Genomic DNA, 18,519 nt, shown 5'->3' on the forward strand with positions numbered 1-18,519 from the left:
CGGGGAGGACGCTCCCGGTGCCTCTCCCGGCTCCCAGCAGCATTCCCGGGAGCACTAGAGGGCACTGTGGGATTTGGGCCACCCCGGCCTCCGCCGCCGCGGGGGTGCCGAGCCCCCTGCCCGGCACGGGCTGGATCGGGAGGCTGTGCAAGCGCCGGGAAGCGGCTCCGGACCGGCACCGTCCCCACGCCCGCCGGGCTCGGCACCGGCGGCTGCCGGCGGGCGCGGCCGGGTCCCCCCGCACGGGACGGGGCCGCATCCCCGCAGCTTCCCCATTCCCCCGAGGGGATCCCGGAGGCCCTACAGAAACCTAAAACACCCACCCACAGCCCAGCCTTTCCCCGGCCCTCGCTGCGTGCTCGATCAAAAACTCCGCGCCGCGCGGATGATTTCAGTGCGGAACGCTCTGCCATGCAAACGAGCGCAATTAATGCCTTTGAAACAATTTATGATTTCCGGCCTACTTCAACATGTATTAGCATATACCTGGTTTCTTTAATATACACTTTGTTTTTCCAAAACCACAAACATAGTTGCTGGAATTTCATGTGGAAGTGCTTAAGGGGTTGAAAGTTAACACCTTTGTGAGCCGAGCAGTCTCACAGTTGCTGCTAAACAAAAGCCTCTTTGTAGAAGCTTTCTCGAAATGTTTTCTTAACATGTTCCAAGTAGTTTTAGGCAGGCAACTAAAGTAAACAAGATGTTACCATGATAAAAACACTTGTGAAAACATTACAGAGTGCACTTAGTAGTTTCTTTCACATAAACTCCCCTTCGTTTCATCAAAGTTAAATGCACATGAAGCAGATTACCGGCATCGCTGCAACACAGGACTGCCACATCTCTCCGAAGTTCTGTGTCCTTTCTTTTAAAGAATATATTTGATTTAAAAATGGTACAGCCAGGATTAAGCACGTCTAACCCATAAGGGGGGGGGGGGAAAGGGAGGGAGGAGGGGGAGGAATAATATAATAAAACCCTATTCAGTCCTCCTAATTTTTTGCCCTGGATACCTGGCTACTCTGCTGAATATACCACCCTCCAGCCGGGATTTCCTGAACAACTTGCTGTATAAGGGGTACATATTTCTATCTTCGACGGTCTTTAAACACATGCAAATGAAATCAAGGATATAGTCAATTTTGCAGGGAAGTCGCTCTGTGCTACTAATTGCTCCTTTCGCAGCCGCCTGCGAGACGGGCCCTGGTTAACAGGCCAGACACGTGTGCACCCTCCAGCCCTCACCTTGCTCCCTGCAGCTTGGCAGAGGCCACAGGGTCACCGCCCTGAGACTGGACTTGTTTTTGTTTTTAGGCTCCGGGAGTATTCGGGAGCGCGCAGGGTGCTGCAGTTTCATTAGGCAGAGCAGCAGCCCCTGCTGCTATCAGCTAGCTCCAACTGATACCGCATCACATGATAACCGGCGGCTGATGCATTCGAAAAAGAAACGCAACACAACGGAGCCAAAACTGCAACTTATTTCAAAAAGAAATAGGGAAATAAACGCTACAATAGCCCGCGTATCTGCTGGTTCTGATAAGCATCCTCCTGTTGGCTGTGAGTGAAAGACAACTAGGATCGTTATTTGTACAGTATTTATCTTTGAAATCAAGGGCCCTGTGGTGTACCTCACCTTGGGAACAAACACTACAGAACGATCACAGAAGAGTGTCAAATCTCTGGTTTTGATTTACCAACAGTTATGATATTTCTTCCTCAGGAGGAAAAGAAATGAACCATGTTTTAGACCTGCAAGTCCTTTTTTCCTCCCTTAACTGAAGAATCATTTCACTGGCACACAGGGCTTTCATTCCCCATACAACTTCTCTTTGCCTTTTCACAAGGTAAGTGAAATTAAGCAACACTCGATACACAGGCTGTATTTCACTTGGTAAACAAGAGCTTTTCTCTTGAGGGGACCGTCGAAAAAGTGTCAGATTATACAAGTATCATCAGAAAGAAACTTCAACCATCTACCTGTTATCTTTTCATTGAGTAATGAATTTTGATAAATGGCAACATAATTTAAGGACAGATGCTCCACAGGAGACACGGGAGGCTACAGTATTTTATGAAGCAATGCTCACTTCTTAACAGTGTCAATACACTGCTCAGGGACATCCATTTCTACATTTGTTCTGGGTAAGTATTACTCTGAACAGTAATATTTTGGACACTGCAGCATTTGGATAATGAGAAAATTTACACAAGCTGATGAGTTTAAGAAACTCACACAAAATATTTCTGTTGAAAGGTTTGAATGGAGGTAGAAACTAGACTGACAGTGAAAAAACTAGAACTGATGGAGCAGCTTTAAGCCCAGCCTGGCTGGTTTAAGCCCAACCAGTTTTCAGGTTATTCCTAACTACTGATTGCTGCAGGTATCTCTCCTCCAGCTGATCTGGTGGACTGGGTCCATGCACTGAACCATCTCCAAAATACCATATAAAAACCAGCTCTGCCTCTACCCATGGTTGTGATTAAGGGCTGTGTTTTCTATGCATGGCCACCTCAAGCAGACTACTCAAGATTCCTACGGCATCTTCCTGAAAGCGCTGCTCACACCTGGAACACGAGACTAGCACAGGAAGCCAAGGTGGCACAATCTGACCGTATGTGACCACACATGTTGTTCTAAGGCTACCACAGCACCTTTCCCTTGCACTTACTGCAGTAAAGATGAGAATTGTTTTAAAGGTCTAAATGCTATATAGTATGGGACATGAATATGAATGAGCTGGCAAGTATGGCGAGATTAGCATTTATTTCACTTAAGTGAACAACAGGATGAATTACAAGGAATGAGGCCACCCTTCATGGAAATTTATGACTAGCACCTTCTTATTTTGTAATCCCCTTGTAATGAGAACCTTCTCATTACTGTACCATTCCTCATTTGTAACATATGTTTATAGTGGGATAAGCGCTGCTCCTATGAACGCAGGAGGGTTTTGCCAGTGGAACCACAACTGGTCCATTCTGTTCTGAGAGCAATACCTTATCTATATATCATCTAGCATCACCCAACGAGACATCCTCTGCTTGCTCTTGCCCTTCCCTCCCTCATATAAAAATCCAGGGAACTGCCCCAGAAACAGCAGGCACAGCTGAACCTTTTGGGACTAAGTCTACTTATTCATCCCAAAGAACCTCACGTATTTATGAGGACTAAATTCATGAGACAACTGGCCTAAATGGGAGAAAAATTTATCCCTTTGTGCATTTAAATCACAACCATTGCTTGCGTGGCTGGTCTTCAGCGATCTTACATCTGACCAGCCACAGACTCGAGCAAAGATCAGGGACAAACCCTCAGTAACCTGGATGCACCCACAGCACGTGTGTACCTGGTGTCCTACCCAGACAAAGAACTCTTTTGTGATGGGAACTGGGGTGAGGCTGATGGTTTGGTTGGGGAGCAGCCATGTGTAAGCTATTAGGGCTCTGAGGTCCTTCCCTGCATCGGGATGCACGCACTACCACACACTAGCCCATAATGCACTGTTTATGCAATACGTAAAACTGTGTTCTTTGGCAGCAAGGAAAAGGTCTGCAGCAAACTGCAGGGGCCCAATTAATATAATTATAGTTTATTTTTAGTAGTGTAGACTTTGTTCATTAGTTACTTATTTGACATAAATTAAATTTCACGTGATGTTCTGCAATTCTCTGTTCAATTATGGAGTTAATTTAAGACTAGATTTCTAAATTAAAGTGAAATCAAGGTCAAAACAAGGTTTTATTATTTACATGATCGATACTGCAACTTAAAAATTATTTAAATAAAATAAAATAAAAAAAAGCCTGCGAAACTGCAAACGCTATTTTATAGCAATACACTGAGCAAGACCATAATTTCCCCATGGGGCTAATTTACTATCCCCTGTTAAAACGTTCTTGAGCCTGATCCAAAAGCCACTGAAGTGAAAGGGAGCTCTCTGTTGACTTCAATGGGCTTTGCATCAGGCCCAGGGTGAGTGACAGCACACAGAATTTCAGGGCATGCTTTCTGTACAATGCAAGTGCCAAAAAAACCATCCTTACTTTAGGAACGACTGGAAGTCTTCACATACTGCTTCACAGCCCGGCCATTTGCATACGCCGTGTCCGTACAGCGGGTGGCTGTGTGAGTGCTCCTCGTGGGATAAACTGGAGGGGGAAAAGAGAAGAGAGAAAAAATGCTGTAAGCTGAAGGTACCGTAACAATTCATCCTCACAAAGACTCCCGAAGAGCAGCAAACATCAGATCTTGAAGCACCCCCAACATCTCACGGCACCCGCCTGACTCTTGCCCATGGTTTTCCAAAACAGAATTAAATACCGTTTGCAGTGTGAAACATGTGTCATTCTTACTTAGCTATCCTCCTACATTTCATTCATTAATTAAGAGGTTTGTAAAGAATTTAAATTAACATGGACGGGGGAGAAATCATTTGACAGACCTGCTTAATATCCTGCTTGATATTTTGCTAAAAAATTTATGAACATTGCATATTTACAATTCAGCTTCATCGAGAAGTCATCGCCATACAGCAGTGTCCCATTACACCCTAACACAGCCGGACCTGAGGCCTTCCTCATGGCTACAGAAAGCAAAAGCATCAAATTTGCATCCTTGGCTTTCCCACCATGTTATTTATTTACTGGGTTGGGGTTTTTTTTCTGGTGTTGTTTTTTTTTTTTTTCCCCTTGTTCTTACAGGCTGTTTCATTGCACAAATACCCTTCCACCCCAAGAAAGAAGATTTGAGATGCATTTTCAAATGCAAAATTCACCATAAAGAAGAGGGGACAGGCAATCAAAGGATTCCTCAGTACAGGGGGTTAGTGGGGGCTATTAACCTTGCCTAAGATTGGGCAGGAACGTCACAGAGCCTCCTAACTACTGAACCCAGGGTTAAAGCACAAAATTCATGTGAGCACTAAGGGGTTAATCCTTCAGCGGGATTCCAATCAATACGTAATGATTTGGCTGCACTGATCCAAGTCATGAGACGCTTTGATCCAGGCCATGTGGTGCTCAGGGAAATGTATCTGTTGCACTCACTGATGAACCATATTCTAAAATATCTTCTTTATTCGACTTCTGCACAGAAACTTTCTAAGGAAAGGAATTACTTTTTGCAACAATCTCCACAACCTTAGATGACTTTAAAGCCAAAATGTCAAAATAATATTGAAATCTCTATTTTATGCTCACACATGTATGTATTTTTCATGGCAAATCTTCTTGCTACAGTATGCCTGTGCTGTATTATGAACTTCAAACATACACAAAGGATATGAACACATACCAGCATCTAGGTGTGGCATTTATGACTTCATCCTGGATTACAGGTAACGTTATGGATAAATGCCTACTTTCTGTCATTTTATTTTTACACACACATGGAAATGCTGTTTATTCTTCTTCAGTAATATTATCTGTCTGTACACTCTGACAAAACTGCGGTCCTGTATTATTTCAGATGCGCTGGGTAGCCGGAGCACTGTAAATACACTCCTGAGATGTCATCCCAAACTCAAACTAGTTGGAAGAGAAATTCCTGCCCAGATTCTGCCACTTTTGACTTTAAGCTCAATGAGAATCTGAAGATTGCTGAAGGCGTTTTTTAAAATTATTTTACATATATAAAAAAAAGAAAAATAAAAATTACTGACCAGAAAAATCTTTTGTCTGTTTACAAACAGTCCTTCAAGCATAAATATGCGTATGTGAAAGTTAATTTCCTAAAAAAAAAAACCCCAGTCATTGAAGAGCCTTACACAGGTATTCTCCATATAGGAATACCAGCCTGGTTTAACTGAATCAGTCTTTTAAAAAATGTTCAAGTGAGGAGAATCTCTGTGAAGTTTTTAAAATAACTAAGGAACTGACGCATTCTTTGCAAGGTAATTAAAGGAATGCTACGCTACGCATTTCCTAAGCTGAGGAAGACGGAGAATGGCTGAAGAACACCATGCACCCTAGCCAAACAGGCATATGGTCAAACATCCTCTATATACATCAGAAAATCCAGAAAATAATGGGATTTATCATCTGTTTCTGTACCTGGATACAGCAGAAAGTGAGAAAGGAGGCTTTCATGTTAACACTCCAATAAAATCCACAAAGACTACATATGAGAGTTATGATTTCAGTGTGCTTAGAAGAACAAAAAAAAAACCAGCGTATGAATCTGCCCAGTGCATGTTACCCACACACTGGGACTTGTGATGGCCAAGTAAGGAGTCAGTCCCCCGTGGGGTTTAAACACTGTAAATCTCATTATAATATCAACAGGAGTCACATGGCTTAAACCCCCAGCAGGGATTTTTAAAGTTTCTCTGCGAGAGCCTAAAGGCCATGGCCAAGTCAACGGAAAGAGCCCTACCGAGATTTGTATTTATTTTTTAAATCCAAGCACAAATCCCTTTTCTTTCCAGGGAACTTGCACAAGACAAGACAAACTATGTAGGACGTGACACCCTGGTATTGTGTCCAAAGAAAATGACGGAACGACCAAGACAGTATCAAACTCCGAAAGATGCTCAGGATGTCAGAGGCTCGTGCTGTCAATAACCATAAAGGCTGGTGCTGACTGTAAAGGGGAACTTAAAAGGTCGCTTTGCTAACACGATGCTACGCGTAACACGCTTAACACCTACGCAGAGCTTCCACTGCCATTCAACCAAGCAGAGGAAGTACTTCAACTTACCAAAAATAAGACATTTCAAAGAGAAAAAAACCCCCAGTCCTGAAAGACTAACGCCGTCCCCCTCTGCAGGCACTGTGCCATTCCAAAGGCAGCGACTCCCATCCTCTCGGGGGGGTTTCAGCAGTGCCTTTCTGTGACCTTTATGTGTCAGTATCACATTACTGCTATTTTATCCATCCCACTTTTGAAGATATTATAGATTGCCACTTGTTCCCCGACAGAGCCTGAAGAAGCACCTCAAAACAAAACAAAGAGCGGGTTTATACAGAGGCGGATGTAACGCACAAAGGATACAGCCAGTGGAAATGAATGGAGAACTCTGCTGAACTGATCTAAGTACTCACTTTGTCTGAGCAAATAGAGGTGGAAAAAGAAGATTTTAATCCTGCACGTAAATAAACAGCTTTGTGAGCACAACACAAACCTATAATCTGAAATTGTTCACTGGTATCTCCCCTGCACACAAGTGCAGCTTCTGTAATCTGGATGCATCCTTGGTCTCGCTGCCGGAGACAGACTTTTAGAAGATCTGAGCATTGGCAAGCAGAAGCAAGTTTTAGGTCTGTTTGATTTCTAATGACACATTAGAGTAGGTGTTTGTTTCTGTCACCCTCTCCTTCCCAGGAATGCATATTCATGGTCGGGTACTGGTGATGCAACACCAGTTAGTGGAAATGATTTTATAACGAGACATAATTTTCAAAGTAGTGAAGGAATAAATGATGTAAAAATTCAAGACAACGTGGGGTTTTTTCCTCTTCGTAAGGTACTTGCATAAAAAGTAGTTAATAGAACAGAATTACTTCCAAATAATGCAATAGTGATGCACTATTACATCAAACTACAACAAAATCACTCTGGCAAGTGAAATGTCTTGCGTAAGTCACTTATTCATGACATACAAGAGAGTAACAAAATCCAGGTGCAAGGCTGAAAACTGTGTAAGCGTCCACTTATTTTCTGCCTCCCCCAGCTCTGTTTCCAGTACAGAGGGGAGGGGAGAAGGGACAGTCACTTCCACAGCTCCTCTGGGTTTGCTGGATAGAGGAAATTTTACCTCTTCCTTCTTCCCCCTATACTGCCTCATAACCCCAAGGATCTCCAGAGGGTCTGGTAGCTATTTCACCTCCCATTCCTACAGGGATGGCTGCTGAAGCTGCCACCTGCACAGCCACTCACATTTTGGAATACACCAGGTGTACTACAACAAACATCCTGGAAGAACCACACTCAGGACACAAGAGCACAGGAGACAGAGATGCCAGCGACAACCAAATGCTGATGGAGAGTAAAAATGACACCCCAAAGTGAGATGTGAACATGCTGGGTATTGGAGAAAATAGTGGCCAAAGCCCTCAGCATGAAAGCTCCCTGTGTTCTTTAAATGTTTTAATTCAACCCCCAGTCATTAACCACGTGGAACTGGGTACTGTGCTTGTACCCACTGGCTAAAAAGTCATGGGTAGATATAAAACCCAGTTAAGCAGAAGCCTCAGTGTCTGAGCTGCCACACAGTGGACCATTTTTTAAATATTCATGATGCTGACATACTTCATAATTCCACTCTCCCTCTTCCACATCTGCTTGGGCCAATGATCTTTGCCAAAACACTGGGGGAAGTCAGTGATGTAGAGAAGCATCCTTGACTTTCTATTACAGTTATGAAGCATCTGCTCACATTCTAACAGGGCTCAGAACATGCCTGAGCCACCTGCACACTGAAAAATCAATACCACATCTCCTGCTTTCCTTCTGCAAGGAGCTGGAGCACAGCACCCTCAGAAAGTGCAGAATTGCCTTTTTAATTTTATTTTATTCCTCAGGGTCAATGGGAAGTGACCTCATCTTTGCCAGCTGCCGTGAAACTGATATCCATGTACAGCCCAGGCAGGAGTGTGGGGCTCTGTCTCACACCACATTCCCCCTCTCTCTGATTTAAATGGCACAGTACCATTGAAGCAAAATGTCACAGTTTTGGTCCTGTACAGAAGAAGGAGACACGCAACTGGGAAACCAACATGGCTCTCCCAGAAGTTGTGACTGCCCAGTGAGCTCTAAAGCTTATCAGAAGGCACCAAAAGAATAGGGCTGCTAAAATGTCACAATTTTCCGAGTCAGAAACACTCACTGTAGTTGATTTAAAAATGAAACAGAAGCAGAAATGGTTAAATCCTTGTAATAACTGTACTCAAGTGCAAGTTCCTGCCTTCATGACAGAATCAACTGAACAAAGATGTGTTTTGCAGTGAAGTTCCACTGGTGCAAATCCCTTCAAAATCTTAGTAAGGTGGCACAGCGCCTTACTAAACTGTGAATTAAAGAAAAACCCAACGAATAATGAAAAAAAAAAACCCAAAACTTTTACTCATGCTCCTGTCCAAGTGTCAGGAACTGCCCAGGAAGCAGATATGTGATCTGAACAGAGATACTGCTCCATCACTGGATAAAGCTTAACAGAGAGTCATGGGCCTGCAGGAGATGTGGCATTTGATATGAGCGGTCAGTGACAGCTCTTTCTGCAACTGGCTTGCAAATTTTTAGATGCTTTTTAGAGGAGCACTTTTTCTCTTCCTCACTACTTTAGTCCATGTCCAGACCTAGGACTAGAAGCAGCTCATGTTTTACATCAAGCCCTACTGGAAGTAACAAGAGGTTATATTACATTTTAAATGACTACACCAATTTCAGACAAATCAAGTTAGAACTGCAGCCCACAGGCTGAAATCCTCTCTTCTAATCAGTGTGCACTAAGTTGTGTACTCACGTGGGATAGGAAGGAAATGAGCAGTGCTGCTGTTGTGCACCCCAAATCACTGCCCCCCATTTATGCTTCTTGCGGCGCTATTCCCTAAATTCCCATTCTGCAAGAACACTGAAGAATCCGCAGCAAGACTAAGACAAAATCTGGCTGACATTCCCCTTCCCTTCTACCCCCACCCTCACTGCAAAGAGCAGAACCAGCCTGGCTAATTATAAGCATCATCTTCTGGTTTTGATCTATCCACTGATGGTTTGGATTATTAATCAACGTTACGACCCTCCAGCACTCTAACACGTCCTCCTTCCAGCGGCAGCCCCTCTTCCAGCCCCGCAGGAAAACTGCCACAGGGCCTGGAGAGCCGCTGCCCTACATCCCTTCCTTGGAGGAATTAAATGTAATTCTAGAGCATTTAAAAGAAATGCCCACTGCAAAAAAATCCAGCACTTATCTCCAGTGCAAATTCCATTCCTGCATTTGAATTAACGAGTTTCTCCATGATTTAAAACTCTTATTTTTTTATTTCAACCTTGTGCCTAGGTACTGTAGTGAAAAGTACATCAAATATACCCAGACACACACGATTTGAAACGCTGGATTTTAAATTCCAGCACCGCTAACTAATGAGAACAATTTTTTCCTTCTTCTTCTTTGTAGCATCACTTCATGTACTTACATACCATAATCATATCCTCCTAGAGCCTCTATTTTTCCAGGGTGTAGATCTTTAATTCCCTTTAATCTGTCTTCATAGCCTATTCCCTCCAACTCCTTTATCATCCTAGCTGCTCTCCTCTGTATTTGCTCCAGCTTCTCTTTATCCTTTCTGCAAGAGAGTGGCCAATTGTACATCACCCTCAATGTGGTTTAACTGGTTCTGCATAAAGAAGAACAGGAAAAAAAAAAAAAAAAAAAAAAAAAAAAAGACTCGGATGCAACATACATGTTTATGCCTCCCATGACTGCATTTACCTTTTTGACTAAGACATGGCACAGAGTGTCCCACCTTAATTTCTCAACCCCGATTATGCCTCAGCCATTTCCCACACAACCGATGCTGAGCAGCTGACGTGTCATGTCAAACCCGCAGTTTGGAATTTTGATTTCCTAGCTGGGCTACTTTCTACTTATCCCTGCTAAATCTCATTTTATTCCTCTCCGAACAGTCTCCTAATTTATTCAGATTAAAACGGATTGATTCAGTATCTTAGTTTAATTAGGAAAAAAATGCGAACCAACCATTTTCTTGGGTTTTTGGGGCTCGGGGGATGTTCTGTGGGGTTTTTTTCTTTCTTTTTTTTTTTTCAACACTGACTTTCGGCACAGCAGTCCCATCCCTCTTACACACCCAATTCGCATGGCAGAGGGAGGTGGCAATGGCAAAGCTTTGGCCCCAATTCAGCAACCCTTTTAAGAACACACACAAGTATAAAAACACAGGATTAGACCTTGGACTTCACCGAGACTGAGGTGTAAAATTACCAACGAACATACACACTCTGTAAAAAGATCCTGTTTGCCAACCTTATTTTACTGTAATTTATATTCTGTTGTAACATTTAAATTTATAGTAAAAGAAAACACTGAGAAACAAGATCTATTCTTGTTCAACAAAATTCTATTCTGTTACATTTAGAGTTGAGGCAAGCCTTCCACTCTTATATAAACCGGCGATACGTCAACAAATATGATTAACAGGGATTATTCACGTCAGTATTTTTCACCCCTGTCCCACAGGCACAACAAAACCTGCGCAGAAGGTGACTGTCACATCACACACAGCCTGGCAGCTCGCTGGGGGGGACTTCGCCCACCCCACACCCCTGCGGCAGCAGCAAAGTGCCCTTGGGGAAATGTTTATAAAAATATAATTAAGATAAATAATGACTCCAAGGGAGAACTACAGCTAGAGCATCACATTCCCTCTGCTGCATGCTTTCCCCTTGGAAGAATGCTGTTTTAAAAAAGCACTAAAATTGAGAGGACACAAGCCTGCTTCCCCAGGGAAGCGTGCTGAATCATACAGGTAGTGTAAATATCATATGCTGCTGCAGGTGCTAGGCGGTCTATTTGTTTGTGTTTACTAAAAGGCGTAACAAATAGTCCCACTAAAACAGAACAACACTTGGCATTGGACTGATAGGTACCAGAGCAGCCACAAATCACATTCATGCATTGAGAGTTGAACTGCTGGGCAACACTAGGGCTTCACCCTGCTTTTTGGGAGGGCGTCTTTGCCATGATTTGCCCCTCTCAGAGCACAGGGAAGCTCAGCATCCTTCCCGAGCATCCCACACCCAGGGAAAACCTTGAACAGCAAGAAAAGTCAAAAAAAAAAAAAAAAAAAAAAAAAAAGAAAAAAAAAAAAAAGGCAAGAAGTACAGAACAGCCTTGCATGACATACATGGCCAGCTAACATCGTTTACAGCTTTGCAACTTCTGAGTTAATTCACAGTATAAACAACAAGGAAAATGTTTCTTCCGAGCAAGACTTCCTGTAAACTGTTCATTAGAGCGCGCAGGGCGCAGGGCTGTGCACCTGCTGATTAACCATGCGCTCCAAGAATAAACACAAACCCCAGCCAGCCAGATTGTTCTGGAATTTGCTCTGAGCTGATTTTTCTTCCCCCTACATTATAAATTGGATTCTACAATAAAACAAACAGCAGAACATAGGTTGCCGAGAGTTAAAATCTACTTTTTACACTACATTGACCACAGCACCCACAGGCACAGCTACAATGTCTTTCTATGAATGGGACAGATTGCCATATGGATGCAGACACTGAACAAGCTGTACAACTCCTGGCGACAAGTGCCTAGGGGACTGTCCTATATTAGCACCACCTGTGCTGTGGAAATTGTGCTCTGTGTATGAAATGGTATTTAAGGGCCCATCGCGATGTTATTTTTGAGTATACACAAAAAGGAAAATTACAGTTGAAAGGAATTTGCTGGCTAGCGGATCTGTTGCTCAGTTCCCGAGATCGTTTCCCAAAGGAATAGCTCTCCTCTTTATTCATGCAGCCTAAAATGACAAGCTGCAACACATATTAGCAGTTTCCCTGCCTGGGCTTATACCATCCTTTTAACGACAAGAATCTACTTTATAATACACATATGTTTTCCTGATCACACCAAGAAATTACAGGCCTCCTACCTTACCACCGCCGACTATGCAGAAAAACACCCCATGGCATTTCACAAACGTTGCTCCAGCACCAAGCAATGCAGTATGAATTTTCCTTGGGCTCCTTCCCCCACCTCTCACTGTGCAGCAGGTAGAGCCACAAATCCCGATTACCAAATTTAAATGCGCATCTCACCACTTTGAAAACACAACCTCGTCTGCCTGACAAAAACAGAGCTCCAGATTAGCACAAGATGCTGAGGGAGTGAGGAGAAGGAAAAAGTAGGGAAGAGGGGTTTGAGCAGTACCTATCTGCTCTATGAAAAGAGATTTCCCCCTCTCCAAACTGCAAGAAAAAACAACAACAAAAAAAAGATGCCAAGAAAAAGTAAAGTAAAACAAATTGAATTAAAGAAAAACAGTTGTAAAGCGAACATTACAACCTGGGAAAAATGATGTCATTTTATTGAGAAACTCTTTTTTTTTCCATTTAACCACAGTGAAACGGATAAAGTTTATACAGCTTAATGGTGGAGTTTTACTTTAAATGCTGCTCAATATCTTAGCAGTGTGATATAACATGATATAACAGCTGTCATACTAACTGCTCCATTTTTATTGAACAGCACAGAAAACAGTCACACAAAAGCCACTTAAGTCCTCTACTTCTACAGCGCTTTCAAGGGTGTCTCTGCTCTCAGATTGTACTAAATATGTTAAAAAAATAAGACAGCTCTTTATCAGCTCCCTGCTTTGCTCTTCAGGACAATCAGACCCGAGCAAATTCTGAGGAAGGACAACTTGCACATACGAGGAAATAAAAAGAAACAGAAATCCGCAGTGCAGTAAACGAAAACCAGGTCCCTTTTTAAGAGTACTACATAAACACCTCTAATAAAAGAAGAGGACAAATTTTCATTGGACTTTAAGTATTTAGACAGGAATGTTTTGGTAAAAGTTTAACTGCAAAGTGCATGCAATTAACAGAAAGCCATCAGCTATTTCTCTGGTATGTAAAAATAGCATTAAGCTGTATTAAATGCACGCGTAAGTATCTCAGTTGCAAGAAAAGGGAGGAGATATGCAAAGCACTCAGATATCAAACAATGATCTGTTGGCCAGATGGAGGAATAAAACAATACATATGCTAAAATTTGGAAAAGTTCTGTTAGGCGTCTGCCAAGGCTCACCCAATCTATTTTAAGTGCTTTTTGATACATTAGCTTAGTGTTTGGAGTTGTACAACTGATGGTTATTACACAGGACCAGAGAGCAGCGAAGCGCTGGCGTGCAGGAGCTCCCTGACGCAGGGGCAGCTTCCCAAGCATCAAACCCAGCACCCTCCTCCAGCCAGGGGCCACATCAAACATCCACAGGCCCGTTAACTTTGCATCTTTCAGCAGGGAAAAACGAGCCTAATCAGCTGCTTTTAGTTTGAGTGAAGGAGTTCCCTGAGAAGCGCGATGAAGGAGGTCCTGGGCAGACTGAGGAGCCGGTGGAATTGTACAACTGATTTAGCACCCTGGCAGACGGTGGGTGCGGGCGACGCACAGGAGGCTCCACACCCGCATCTGAAAGGCACGAACAATAAAAAAGTGCCTGATAAGGCTTAAAACTGAAGATTAACAGCCCCAGGTCTGAGTCACAGCCGGTGTTTTTTCAGAGCTGATTACAGAGGAGTGACTCAGAGGGGAGCCCGCTCAGTAACTGGTGGCATTTCTTTGGCAGGGGAGCGAGTGCCAAGGGATCAGATGCTGGAGACACTTCGGGCTGTACCTGCAGAGAATAGATGGAGATGGCCAGGCCCATGCTCTGCTGCCACAGTGTCACTGTCACCAACACCCCAAGCAGCCTCACAGCCATTCCAGGTGCAATGAGAAGGACAGCAGCCATGTAGAAAGCGGGATGCTTCATCAGATATCCAGCTGGGCATCCATGGCTCAAATATCCCACTCCAACCTGGATCCACAGCAAGGATGGAAGCATCTGAGATGCTTAGACCATGGGTAAGAGCACAAGGGTCATGATGAGGTTTGAACACATGGAGCAGCTAAATACTTCTTGGGATGAAAGGTCCCCGGTCCCTATTTCTTAAGGGAGAATGGATCTGAGGTAACCTAATCCAGCACAACTCTGCTGATGGTGAAGGATAATGAACTAAAATCAGCTTCAGGGAGCAACTGAGGGGAGCTGACACGGCTGAGCAGATCTGATGCTGGCACCAGTGCAGAATGAATGCCAGGGACTAAGTGGAGAGGCTGGCCAAGAGAAGATCGGTCCCTGTGAGCATATGGACTGTGGGCTGAACTGTTTCATCCCGAGCATTAATAATGGACCCAAGTCTGTAATTCTTAATTGTGCTGAATCCTAATGCCCTCAACTAAGGGCCTTGGGATTTTGATGGAGGATCAGCTGGCATGGAAGATAACAACAGTAAAACATGAGGCCTAAGCAGCAGATCAATGGTCTGCCACACCATTCCTCACTTCCCTTCAGAGCCTTCTCCAGACTCTGTCCTCCTGCCACGCTGGCAAGAAAAAGCTATTTTAAAATCCCGTTCTTTATCCCGTCTATTTTTCCTATGAGATGACTGCTTGCTCATGTGGAAGGACAAGACTCAAGTATAGTTGGAAAGGGTATAAAGGCAACGAGGGGAAGAGATGGGACTGCTGGCAGATGGAGAAAGGTCTCTTGGACACAAACCCTTTAACTGCAACTCTTCACCTTACCCCTGGTAAACAACAGATGCACTTCTTAAATTAACAGGTCTGGACCTTCATTAACTCACTTGTTTACGTACAGCCTCCACCATCCTGGCTCTGCTGCAGTCAGTGCAGGATGGTGCCAGGGGATGGGACCCGCACAAGATGTTCAACAGCCCCACTGCACCTCCAGACCTCCCAGTTCAAACCCAGACTGGAGCAATCTCTGCCCACTGCAAAGCACTGATGAATTCTGCACTTTTCTGGTTTTCCAAACCTACTCAACGTGGGGAATATTCCCAAGCTTGGAGGTATCAGGATGCCCACTGTTAATCAGGTTTTACAGGATGCCCACTGTTAATCAGGTGCTTCAGAAGCCACCTGAAGCAACCGGGCATCCCCCCTCTTTGTTTTGGTGCTTTTCTTAAGAAAATAATCAAGTTTCTCCCAAATAAGATGCGGTGGAACAAGATGGAAAGTGGGTACTTTCCCTGACATTTCTAAGCACAGCAGATGCACTGAACTGGCTCCTGTTATTTATTTATTTACTTGTGTAGAGAAAAACTGCTTGTTAGTGAAGAAACCCAAATGCTGATAAGATGATGAAAGGTTTGCATGCTGGTTGATGGTCTCACTTTCCCTTATCCTGAATGAATACAAGTATCTATAACTAAATATTTCCCTTAGGGTACTGATGACTGAGGTATGTTTATTGCATTGAGTGAATTTATATATATAATCAGCACAATAAACATTATTAAATTGTCTGAGTAAAATCAAAGCATGAAACACACAGTCACTGCTGAATTCTAATGATGCTGAATGCCCATGATTGCATGGGGAAAGGATCTTAACAAGCCTTGATTTGAGCTTTGGCATCCGCCTCACAAATCACACGAAATGTTCTCTCTTTAATAGTGCTGAATATTGATAAATGTCTCTGCACGGCACAACAGGGAAGTTGGTCTCTATTGGCAATCTTTACCAAAGTGTGTTTTTTCCTTCTCTACACTCAAGGGTTTACCCTGAATGATTTAATTATAATTTTCCTTGTGTAAGACAAATTAAAGAGGAGAGTAGGAGTGTCATGCCAAAGCAGATTATTTATCTCCTTAACAGATTGCTGTGCACCAAACCCCAGAGCTGCTGCTGCTGCTACTTACAGAAACCAGGCGAAATGTGGGACAAAAGCATGGATGTAATATACATTTAAAGCCCAAATGAATGTAAGCATTAACCCATTATTTATAGCTGGAATTGTTTCATTCCCAGGGAAGCCATACAGACAGAGCACGCAGAAACCAAGCGCAGCACCACGGTGTTCCCTGGCCCAGGAGGGAGGGTGCCTCCTGCTTCCGAACGTATTTTTGCTTTTTGGACGTCCTGGGCGACTCTGATCACCTACCTGCCGTTTGCTTTTTACTCATAAACGAGAAATTTTGCTGTCACTGGGCCCCAAGCACAGCAGCCCCGCAGTGGGCAGTGTCACCCACCAGTGTCACCAGAGCTGTGTCCCTACAGCCTGTGCAGAACCCCCGTCTGGGCTGGTGGCACGGAGACGCGTGGGCACGCCAGGCAGCCAATGACTACCGCTCCTGCTATTTTAAACCCCTTGTTTATAACCAGAATGTGTTCCTACCCAAGATACAGAGCAGATCTGCCGCTCGCCTGCTGATTCTAACGCAGGTGCCTCCCGTCTCGCAGGTCTGGAGCAGCCTCGCAACCTGACCTGTGGGATCAGGAAGCCCCTAAAACACAGCCTGAACTATCCCAGTGGCATGTGCCAGGGATGACAGTGATGAGAGTAACTCCTACATAACCAACCTGCCTCCTGCAGCCCACTCCTTCTCAAAAGCCCAGGAGAAAGGGGTTGAAAACAGCTTTACAGCACACCCTAAAAGTTAATGTTACCTGTATATGATTATTTATGGCTGCTGGGCAGTCGTTATGATGTGGCTGTGCTTAACTGTTAGGACACTTAGAGATTTTACTATGTGCTTTTTATTGTTGGTTAAATCTAAATAAATAGCTCTTGGTTGTATCAGACCAGAGCTAACGGCCAGTTGCACAGAAGGTGCAGGAATGAGGGGGAAATCCACAAGTCAAAAACTTGCCCTGGCCAGCCCGCGCTGTGACTTATGATGGGAGGTGGAAAGGCTGATACCTCCCTAATGAGCCCTTCCCACAGCCCCATCTGACCTGAGCCTCAGCTAGGGACTGCCTCCAAAAGCCTCCTTAGATTTGTTATGTTGAACCAGACGGGAACAAGAACACACATGGATTTCACACCGAGTCCAGCAAACTCACGCTCCCATCAGATCCATGATTTTTTCCTAGTCTTAAACTCTGCAATCAAAAAATTACTAAACCCCTGCTTGTGCCAGTGCTCTTTTTTGCAAGCCCACTAAAATTTCACCCTCTGTAAGCTTTCAAACATACATGTGATGACAGAGCACTGCAACTCTTCCCTCTCTGCTCGCTCCCCACCCCGCACTCCCTGCCTGTAGATAAATATCCTTTCAGAAAGGAAACCAGTGCAAAATATCTCACCAAGAGGAGTTTCTGTGTCACATGAAATCCAGGCAGGCACCACGGTGCCTGATGAGACTGCAACAAAACCCTTAAGTGCATCAGGAGGCATTCTACTGCCTGTAGTCTCCTGCTCTACTTATGGATAAACATGTAATTCAATCACTGAAGCAAATGGATGGCATAAAGCCTCCATGTACCAAAGAGAGGCAGGACAAAGCAAATTCTGTAGCTCCCATATTTGTACTCCTAAATATTCCTCTTTTGTATTTTGATATTTCAGAGAATTCAATGGATATGCAAGAAAAGTATAAGCTTAACAACACAGGTATTGATTCCAGCACTGAGCATTTAGTCTTCTAAACTAAGACAATCTCAAACAATACCATGGCATATTTATGCCTTCCTAATTAATCTGGAACTTCACTAATAAAACCACGTGTATCACCTTGTCTGCAGATCCCAACTGCCTCCAGGCCACAATTACAGGACTCAGACACACAGATTTCCAGGTCTCCTCAACACCACACACAGGGAAAATTACTTCAGAACAGATTCCCTGTATTCCCACTGCATTTCAAACTGAACTGAATCTGTTTCCTGGTGTAGATTGCCATTAGCACACAGCACGTGCCCCTATTCAGTGAAAGAAGATCCATCTTACTGCACGGGTTTTTACTTTATATACTCGGTAAGAAAAACA

At 43.8% G+C, this 18,519-nt stretch overlaps 1 protein-coding gene across 20 annotated transcripts in view; it reads right to left on the bottom strand.

Moving 5' to 3' along the window:
• Positions 1–18,519, bottom strand: part of FOXP1 (forkhead box P1) — a 380,821-nt gene that overhangs the window by 42,570 nt on the left and 319,732 nt on the right. For all 20 annotated transcript variants that reach the window (XM_040076749.2, XM_040076751.2, XM_040076756.2 and 17 more), the window contains one exon: positions 4,045–4,149. In XM_040076749.2, coding sequence (XP_039932683.1) covers positions 4,045–4,149 — 105 coding nt within the window. The remainder of the gene's footprint in view (positions 1–4,044; positions 4,150–18,519) is intronic.

Source organism: Hirundo rustica, chromosome 12 (assembly GCF_015227805.2).
Source record: "Hirundo rustica isolate bHirRus1 chromosome 12, bHirRus1.pri.v3, whole genome shotgun sequence".
In the NCBI taxonomy this organism is placed as follows: domain Eukaryota; kingdom Metazoa; phylum Chordata; class Aves; order Passeriformes; family Hirundinidae; genus Hirundo; species Hirundo rustica.